This window comes from Triticum dicoccoides, chromosome 3A (assembly GCF_002162155.2).
Source record: "Triticum dicoccoides isolate Atlit2015 ecotype Zavitan chromosome 3A, WEW_v2.0, whole genome shotgun sequence".
NCBI lineage: Eukaryota > Viridiplantae > Streptophyta > Magnoliopsida > Poales > Poaceae > Triticum > Triticum dicoccoides.
In genome coordinates, this window is record NC_041384.1 from 190227823 (window position 1) to 190237442 (window position 9620).

General features: G+C 40.3%; 1 protein-coding gene across 1 annotated transcript in view; it reads left to right on the top strand.

Annotated features, from left to right (window-relative positions):
• LOC119272138 (phosphatidylinositol-3-phosphatase myotubularin-2-like) overlaps positions 1 to 9620 on the top strand; it is an 11860-nt gene that overhangs the window by 820 nt on the left and 1420 nt on the right. Inside the window, exons 2-18 of the mRNA XM_037553706.1 lie at positions 525 to 651; positions 809 to 859; positions 1055 to 1129; positions 1206 to 1274; positions 2667 to 2736; positions 2835 to 2887; positions 2986 to 3278; positions 3460 to 3533; positions 3651 to 3708; positions 3798 to 3857; positions 4096 to 4204; positions 4309 to 4413; positions 4923 to 5017; positions 6532 to 6616; positions 7015 to 7134; positions 8771 to 8830; positions 8922 to 8986. Of these exons, the coding sequence (XP_037409603.1) occupies positions 649 to 651; positions 809 to 859; positions 1055 to 1129; positions 1206 to 1274; positions 2667 to 2736; positions 2835 to 2887; positions 2986 to 3278; positions 3460 to 3533; positions 3651 to 3708; positions 3798 to 3857; positions 4096 to 4204; positions 4309 to 4413; positions 4923 to 5017; positions 6532 to 6616; positions 7015 to 7134; positions 8771 to 8830; positions 8922 to 8986 (1445 nt within the window). The 5' untranslated portion in view covers positions 525 to 648. The remainder of the gene's footprint in view (positions 1 to 524; positions 652 to 808; positions 860 to 1054; positions 1130 to 1205; positions 1275 to 2666; positions 2737 to 2834; positions 2888 to 2985; positions 3279 to 3459; positions 3534 to 3650; positions 3709 to 3797; positions 3858 to 4095; positions 4205 to 4308; positions 4414 to 4922; positions 5018 to 6531; positions 6617 to 7014; positions 7135 to 8770; positions 8831 to 8921; positions 8987 to 9620) is intronic.

Sequence of the window (9620 nt, forward strand, 5' to 3'; positions counted from 1 at the left end):
GTTTATCAAGTATTCGTGCTGCATCTTGATTTGAACTCCGCATATGTAGCTTGTGCACTAGTAGTAGTAGTAGTACTAGCTAGCTGCTGCATCGAATTTTTATCTATCTACTGCTCGTTTGCACCACCCGCATATCTTTAGAGCGCTATCATCATATCCTAGAAGGGAAAATTTGATTGAGGACACGACAATCAAGGTGGAGGAGAAGCTAGGGTTTAGGATTGTCGTATAGATTTTTCATGCTTGTTGTAGAAAGTGCGCATGCAAATGCGTACGAGAGTTACAGTTTTTGTTATTAGACAGTAAGCATACAAATCATATCAACCGATGTTAGGCAATGAATTGTGATGAAATTGTTTGCTATATCTAGTTTTTTGGTCTGTTCTACCGTATTGTTTATAGATATACTGTGATGTTTGCAGACTCCTTTGTCCAAGCCCACTATTTGGCGACTTTCTTATTGTGCATCCACCATAAACGTGCTTATTTCATGAATTAGATTTTGATTTTCCATGTGTTAACAGAAAAGAAGGAGGTAATTGCAAATTCTGAACCGCCAGATCACGAAGGAGAGCAAGCCTTGCTTGATTTCCACCCTTCTGCAATTGATTGGTCTTTCTAGTCGGCTGAGTCTTGCCTGATATTCTCATGGTATGCTCCTTCGCCATCTTAATCTATCACCTCGTTCTTTGATGCTTGTGTTTAGGGTTCGGATTTTGGTGCAGCGCATGGTTATACTTTTAGAGATAAGGTTAGGTCGTGGTTATTGTCCGAGTCTTTAAGATTCTTTTTTTTTTCTGTCTCCAAGGACTCGTTTCTGCTGAGATTCTTGCTGGCGGACGAGCAGGTTCTTACTATGGTGCGCCTCCTCCACCTCAACTCTAAAAAACCTCAACTCTAAAAAAATCTTGTGGAAAAATGAAGATATTTTGTTTGGGGCGCCTCAAGAACAAATGGACTTTGTTATTTGCTCACACAATATCAACATAATCAATTATGTTTTAAATTTTTATATTTGTTTTTGTCATATATAATTTTTCTCATCTTTTCGCAGCTTGATGGGGTTCGTTTATTGAACACAAATAACGATGGGATTCTTCTAGTGACAAATTTCCAGTTTCTCTTTGTGGTAAGTCTACGTTATGGGGGTCTTTTTACACATCATCCTACTGCTGTTCATCTAATGAGTACGGTCTCTTTTGTAGAGTAAAGGAGAAAAAAAAAAGTTGGGCACGATCCCTCTGACTACAATTGCCAAAATTGAGGACATCACGGTGAATTTGTAGGTTACCTTCATTGCAAGCTTTATTCCTACTATCATTATTTGATAAGAAACGTGTTGCCGGGATGGAGGTGTTGTACGACTGTGCTTAGTGGGGGAGGAGAGAGAGGAGCAACTAGGATAACTTATCATCGGCTTTGATTGGCGTGGGCACCACCTTGCCATGTAGCAGGGGAGGCAGCGAAGAAGTAGCAACAGGAGGCGGCTCATCACATGTCTTGTGGGCAACATGTAAGACATCATGAGTGTGAATTGATGGCAGTAGCTCAAGGTGAGACAGGCAGTGATGTGATAGTGAGGGCCTAGCTTGCCCTTTGCCACCCTAGGAGACAACTTGGTACACAGTGATGAAGACGCAACCAAACCTAGTCATCAACGTCGAAGTGAAGATAGTTCACCCATCTAGAAAGAACAGGTAAAAAGGAGTGCAGGCCAAAAGCTCTCCAGTTTTTGGAAAACTAGCCTACAACAACCCTACAGACTAAAAACTACATCCAGCGCGCTGCAACTAGAGAACAGTACAACCGAGGGGAATACAGAGCAAAACATTACATCCAGCAACTGAACTTAAACTTGAACTCAGCTATAACAGAGAATAACAACAGGGTAGCTCAAAACTAGCCTGCAACCCACAGTACCGCAGGCGCCCAGCCTCGCTTTCAACTGAAGATCTCATCTGCCACTCGCATTAGAAGTTTTACCCCGTTGACTAGCAGTCCTTGTTCGTTTCTGTAAACAAGCCTAAAATGTTAGCCAATGCGACGCCTGAGTGATGACACTCGAAGGGTCATAAAGAAAGACATCATGGAAATAAGCTGCATTCCTTGTCTTCCATAATGCCCAAATAACAACAGGAATTCCTACAATAACTAAGCTTCTAGCTTTTGACTGTCGTACTTGAGATCCATCTGCTCAAATCATATACAAAAGTTAAGGTTATGTCCAAGTTGCAAGCACAATCTGCCGCACCCCAAGCGTATCTTGCCAAAGAACACCTAAGAAAAGATGGTCCAAGTTTCTGCATCACTGCATAACATGCACTTACCGCTACCTGTCCATCCCCTCTTTGGTAGATTTTATTTTGTCTGAATCCTATCTCTATTCTCTAAACATCAGCCAGATAAACACCTTTATTTTCAAAGGAATTTTAACATACCAAAACTTTCAAAAAGGACATCGAACTTGAGCTATGTCCAGAGTAATGTACAATGAATGTACAGTAAACGGCCAGATTATTGTGACCTGTGTTTAAGAGGGAGGGAAAGAGAGAGAGGGTTAGTGGTTGTTTTGCTGAAATAGATTAACGTGGTGGATAAAGTGAGATTTAAATTAGTACATGTGAAAGTTGGTTGCATGAACATCTAATAAATTATTCATTGCACAGGTTCTATTACAAGGGAAAATCAAACAGTCTTTGCAGCAGGAGCAGGCTGTAAGGTCTATTCAAGTAACTGGTAAGTATATATATTTGGAGTCCTCTTTCAATACAAATATGTCTGTCTATTGTCTTTAAAAAATTAATGACTTCATATTGTTTTTTTTTCTTGTTTAGGTTACGACTCGAGAATTCTTACGTTTGCTGTTAAATCTAATCACAATGATCAGGTATGTTATATTCAAAGTTTGCACCTTCAATACAATTTACTCATGAGATAATTATGCTGGTCAATCATCTTGGGATTTTCTGATGTTATTTTTGGCAGGGAACTGTAGTTGCATGTTTGAGAAAATACGCCAAACCTGCTGATTTGCGTGGTCTATTTGCATTTCGAAATCTGTCCGTTCCACGTGCCGTTGATAATCGAGTCAGCCCTGAATTTCGGCTTTTGAAAGAATACCACCGTTTTTTTCATAAATGGTTTTCTCATTCACCAAGCACGAGTTTCGAAATTCAGAAAGTTTTGGAGAACAAATGGTGGAGGGTGACTAATATCAATTCTGACTATTCTTTATGTCAAACTTATCCAGCTCACTTGAGAGTCCCAAAAACTATAAGGTACTTCTGCCATTTGCAATGTCATGTACCCCCTCTGATCCAAATTAATTGTCGTAACTCTAGTACAACTTTGCTGAAGTTGTACTAGAGCTGCAACAACTAATTTGGATCGGAGGGAGTAATACTTTTTCGTGTACATATATGTTCAACAAATCTTACCATTTTCCCTATCACCCATTAGTGACGAAGAGCTGAAGGAAGCTTCTAAAAGCCGAAAAAAGATGCGCTTCCCTGCTATTTCTTGGTGTGACTCTGGTATGTGCGCACTCGTTTTATTTAGTTGTTGCCAAATGTTTTTCTTGAATTTGTTAGAAGTAAGATCCGGATATTATTTATTTAGCTGTCACCAACATGGAACTCGTTTTATCACAGGCTCTGGAGCTGTTTTGGCACGGTCATCTCAGCCAATCGCGATGATGGATCATAACGAGTGAGCTGATACCCATTGAAATTGGTTTTGCACATACGCTGACTTTGGAATGCCCTTAATCTGATTTTAAGTTTATTTTGTATCAATAGGGACGTGAAACTTGTATATGCCTTTTGCACCCCAAGGATTAAACCCACAGACGAATTCAGGTAATCAAATATGCCTTTTTAATCTTTTTGGTTGAGTTTGTTCTTGGTAGTATATAACTATATATATAGAAGTATAGAACTATTGGGCCTGACGAATAATTTCAGTAGCTGATGTCTGCCTAGTTGAATTATTGCCTTTTACGCTCCTCACTCAATTTTTATAAGATTTTTTTTTACTTCCTCTAATACCTATCGGTTATAAACAGTTGCAATAATACCACTGTTATTTTGCTTGCAGTGTGAACAGAAAATTATACATAGTTGATTGTCGCCCATGGACTAGCGCTCAGGCAAATAAGTTAACACGTGGTGGAACAGAGTCAGCTAGTACTTATCAAGAAGCTGAGGTAAATGATATATGTATGAATTGGGTAGTACTTGTTGCCTAGTGCTTCCATAGCATTGCTTTGTCCTTTGTTTCATCTCTTCATTCTGTTGGCGCCGGGAACAGATTGTGTTTTTAGGAATTCTGAATATCCATGATATTAGAGGCAGTTTTACCGGCCTCCGGGAGTATGTCAATGCTTACGAATCAATTCATCAAGTGGACTCCCTTTAGGTGGATCTGTTCTTGGAGACCTGGTAAGTCTATGGTTTCCCTAACAGTTGAGAACTACCCCAAGGAATATGCATCTCTCTTGAGGTCTGTTAGATACCCAGATAGATTTCACACCCCCAGCATCCACTGTTTTCATGTGTATAAATTTTATATGATATGTCATTTCTCACCGGACAAGATTGTAACTTCCCATGTTTGTATGATGTTTTTTAATTAATAAATATTCTCTATAATGCAGGCAACAAAAAGCTTCCTTTGCGGAAGTTATTTACAAGTTTTAGGTATAGAGCCATGTGGTCATTTTTAGACTCCTGGCCAGTGGTTCAGTATTCTAATTTAAGCTCTAGTGGCTTAGTAGAAGTATTTGACTTCATCATACTAAGATAATGTCTACAAGTTAGTCGTGAACCATTGTGAAGAAAATGAGATTGACGATTTATTGTTCTTTTTCCAGAAAAATCATCAATTAACTCTAGATAAAAGGATAGGCTCTCCCAAAGCCTTAGGAATGGCTAAATTATATTCGGAGTATACTGGTTGGGGCTTCATGGATCGCTGAAAAAATTGCACAAGAATCAGCTTCAGTTCTAGTCCACTGCAGGTCTTCTTTTACAATACGCATCTACTATCTTATTATCTGCAAGATTTGTTAATTGAATCAATTCACTTAATGTGGTAGATCGAGAATTTCGATGATGTTTTCTGTGCCTACATGTATCAACCTTGAATTTGTGGACATGCATACAAGCGCTTGTGTGGATGTGTAGGAAATGTTTGTTATTCTCTGCAAGGCATATTTGTACCTTACCAATTAAGAGAAGTAACCCATGATCTATGCTAATACATGAAAAATTGTTGCACTAGCAAGGGGAAAACAATCTGATTTTAGACCCTCACTTTGGCTGTATGGCATGAGTCTGCTTTTCAACCTAGAATTTCAAAACCATCTATAACACAACCTTGCTACGTTCTGGAATAACTAGATAGCTTACTTCATCAATTGCTTGCACTCTGGATTCTGCAAATATTAATAATTAGGCTACCTGAGATGTGTCACAACCTGAAAAATTGCTCTTTGTATTCTTGTATGCATTATTATTTTTTGGGTATAAAATAATGGTGAAACCACCTTGAGAGGTTATTGAATTTGGAGTTCTTTGTCTTCAGTGTACGCTTATTTGGCAGTGGTGCCAACTTATTCACTCCATTTCAGTGCCTGTAGCTCTTTTAATAATTCATAGCTGGGATTGCATGCCAATCATTGAAATGGCTGAACTATTCCTAGTAGGCTCCATGCTGGCCTTTGTATAATTCTGGTGTTGAACCTGACCTCCATAACCAAATGAGCTACCACTAACTTTAAACATCGCTTAATCTAGGGTATGATGTTTGTGTGACTTGCTTTGTTAGATACTTTATATGCACCAAATACATGGAGTATAATGTTTTGTGTTCTCTGTTATACGAAGGTTGGGCTCTTTCCTCATTGTAGGGGTGTGAGTGATATTTCGCCGTAACTCTTTCATTAGGAGTAGTGGCTTCTGTAGCATGTATTTTAGGTACTTTATATGCACCAAATAAAATGCGTTGACATCAATTTCCTTATTTTATTACAACTTGTTTGGATGTTTGACAAGTTGGTGGCTCTTATATTCGTTGGAGCACAGGCACATAGGTTTTCACTTGCATGCCTTGTTGTTTTTGGCTTATTGCAACTGTGCTGGCTACTACTTAACTAATTCACACCTAGGTTTCTGAGAAACTGGTTATGGAAAATAAGCCTAGCCTAGGCCTGCTATAGTTCCCTCCAGAAACTGTGCGAAGCATGGGTGGTCAACTTAAGTGTAAACACAAATTTGAGCTAAGCAGCAGTCTATGTTTGGTCACCTTTTGGAGCTTGTGATAGAAATTCAATCTAGAAGTTTAAAATAGGAATCAATGCCATTTTATTTTCTTAATCCCGGTATCTGCTAGACTTCAAATGCCAGTTGCCTTGTTTAGGTCTCATGCAATAATCTAGTAATTCTTTAGATGCCATTTAGGTTGCGTGATCTTTCTATCTTTGTCGCTTCGTGTCTTTAAACAGCTGCTGATTTTTCTTTTTTGCTTTTGCAGTGATGGCTGGGACAGAACAACACAGTTAGTTGGACTTGCTTCTATCCTGCTTGATCCGTATTATCGAACATTCTCTGGGTTCCAGGTACAGACTGCAGATACTAGAAACTTTGTAATGCAGTTGGCAGCAGAATAGTTTTGATTATTTAAAGTGTTTTAGTTTGAGTTCAACATTAGAATTTACGTTTACTTATCTATTTGCTTAAAATAGAAGCACATTTGGGTGATGTTTCTTGAGAGTACCTGTTGCATTCGTGTCTTCACATGATAAATGCCCTTTTAACTTTGAGATTAGAACTACAATTTTTTTGACACCATGAACTTATGCATCGAAATTGATTGCAACATTCATGCTGTCTATACTTTCTGCTTGCTATTTTACTTTAATTGTGCCTGCAATAGTGCCACTGGCATTTCTCACATTATAATATGATGGATGACTCAGCTTTGGATACATAACACTGTTTCACCACATCATTTTAGGCCGTTGTGGAAAAAGATTGGTTGGCTTTTGGTCACCAGTTTGCAAAGAGGATGGGCCTTCCAACACTAGGTGAAAAAGAGCAGCCAAATGAGAAGGAAATTTCACCAATACTATTGCAGGTAGTTCGCTAGTGCTATTTTTATCCTTTTTTCCGAGGCAGGTATCATGTCAAACAGGTGGTGACACTGTTTAGTTTCAGCACAAAACACACACGAAGGGTCATCAACTGTTCTTCTTTTAGCAAAGACTATTCCTAGTCAACAGTTTATTCTTGCTAAGTAACCACAGACTATGGATGCACGGGGAAACAGTGATTCCAAATGGATGGAGTATAAACCTGAGTAATGCCTCGATTGTTCACAATAGCATAGAAAGACTTAACGGAATATGTTCCAGAAGGATTATTCATCCAGATTGGACAATCACTATCATTAGACTGAGTAATACCACGAGCAATCTCAAGCAGTTCATACCACTGTGACATGAGATGTTGATTCACAGTTCTGCGAAGTAAGCTTCAGGCTTACTCAATCCCAAACGTCAGCCACAGATTTATTTTGTTCATGAATAATCATGTATAAATCCCAGTATTGAGTAGCAAGGCAGCAGTGCCCAAACCAATTATCCTCCCAAAACTTCACTTGTTTACCATTACCAATCTTCCACATATACCCCCCATTCTACTAGATTCAGCAGCCCAAGGCACTCCTTTCCAAAAAGGAGATACATTAGTATCAGATGTCCAATGTATGTCAGGCTGAGACATGTTATATTTAAAATCCACTATCTTCTTCCAAAGATTGTTCTCTGCCAAATGGCACCTCTTGATCCAAGAGGCCAACAGGCACAAATTGAAGTCTCTCATATCATGGATCCCTAAACCACGAAGCCCCTTTTTTTCTGACACACCAAATCCCAGTTAGCCAGGTGGTATATGTGCCGGTCCCCCAAATTATCCCCAAAGAAATGACTCATTTGAGATTTTGTTGCGTTAATTGACCATTTCGGAAACTTGTTAGTCATGAGATAGGAAGAATACTAGATAAGCATGATTTAATCAACGCAAGCATAAGAAAGAAACTTGCCACTCCAGCCAGGAATGCAATTCATCTCCTTATCCACCAGTGGTTGCAAGTCCTCTTTCACAGGTTTTGGGGAGTGCAAAGGAGCACCCAAAAAGGGCAGCCCGGTGCATGTAGCTCCCGCTACCGCAGGTTCTGGGGAAGGGTCCGACCACTTTGGGTCTATTGTACGCAGCCTTTCCCTACATTTCCGCAAGAGGCTGTTTCCAGGACTTGAACCCATGACCTCATGGTCACAAGGCTGCAGCTATACCACTGCGCCAAGGCTCCCCTTCAAAGGAGCGCCCAAATATTTAAAAAGAGAAGATCCAAGCTCACAATAGAAAATCTGGGCGTAAACCCTCTCCTGAGCTTCATCCATGTTAGCAGTCATCAAGTCACTTTTGTTATAATTAAGTTTTATCTTGGAAAGAGATTCAAAGTAGGTGAGCAACCATTTAAGATTTCTCGCAAAGGCGACGTCCATTTTCCATGAAAGGATGGTCTCATCAGCGTAATTCAGATAGATGATATCACCAGCAATATCCTGATTAGATTTGAAATAGCAGCTTTCTCCAGCATCTTCGTAAGCGCACCTGCAACCAAGTTATATTATCCATACAATTTGGGTTTGTCTATGGAGATATGTGTTTTTACGGGCCTTGTAATTAATATGATCTCTTATTTTTTTCAGTGGTTGGAATGTATTGCTCAGCTGATGCGCATGTACCCGTCTGCATTTGAGTTTTCATCCGTAAGACTTCTTGTCTTGCTACTATTTGGATATGCTGAAATTATAAGGCTCTTCATGGATATTTATGACCTGATGAGTATTATCTTTGCAGATATTTCTGGTGGATTTTATGGATGCTGTGCTATCGTGCCGTTTTGGTAACTTCCTATGCAATAGGTAACTAATCTAGCTTTACGTTTCATGATTACATGTGTGCACTAAGGTCAGTTTTTTATTATGTAGTCTATTAGGAAAAAGATGATAGCTGAACTTTTTTTTTCCTGGGAAAACGCAAAAGCTCTGTGTATCGATGCATTGATAGAAGGAAAGAGTCTCTACAAGCCCATAGAAGGTCACACACAGAGTTGAACACGATGCCCCTAGTCCCTAGGAACCACCTCACCGATAGCACAACCTGAAGGCCTCTCGCGCCCGCCAGACATCTATTATCTTGCTTCCGCTTGGATCGTACCACTAAGGGAAGGTGCTGCAGACCAGAGTTGCGTGGCGGGGAGACTTGACGGGGATGACATGGTGGATGATGATGGGGACCTGCCGCAGTAGGGTGCCACCCATGGCAAGGACTGTAACCAGTGTTTGTAGCGGTGACGTGCTCATGCAAACGATCAAGTTCCGTCCGTGGCGAGAGCCGGGTCCAGCAGCCGTCGAGCGGGGCTCACGGGGACGTCCCGAGTTACTGGAACTCCCACGTACAAGCCGCCGTTGTGAGCAGGACCGAGGTGGTGGCGGGGCGCCTTTGGAGTTCTTCCACTTGAGGGTCGGGGAAGCAGGCGAGGCGGAGGTGGTAACC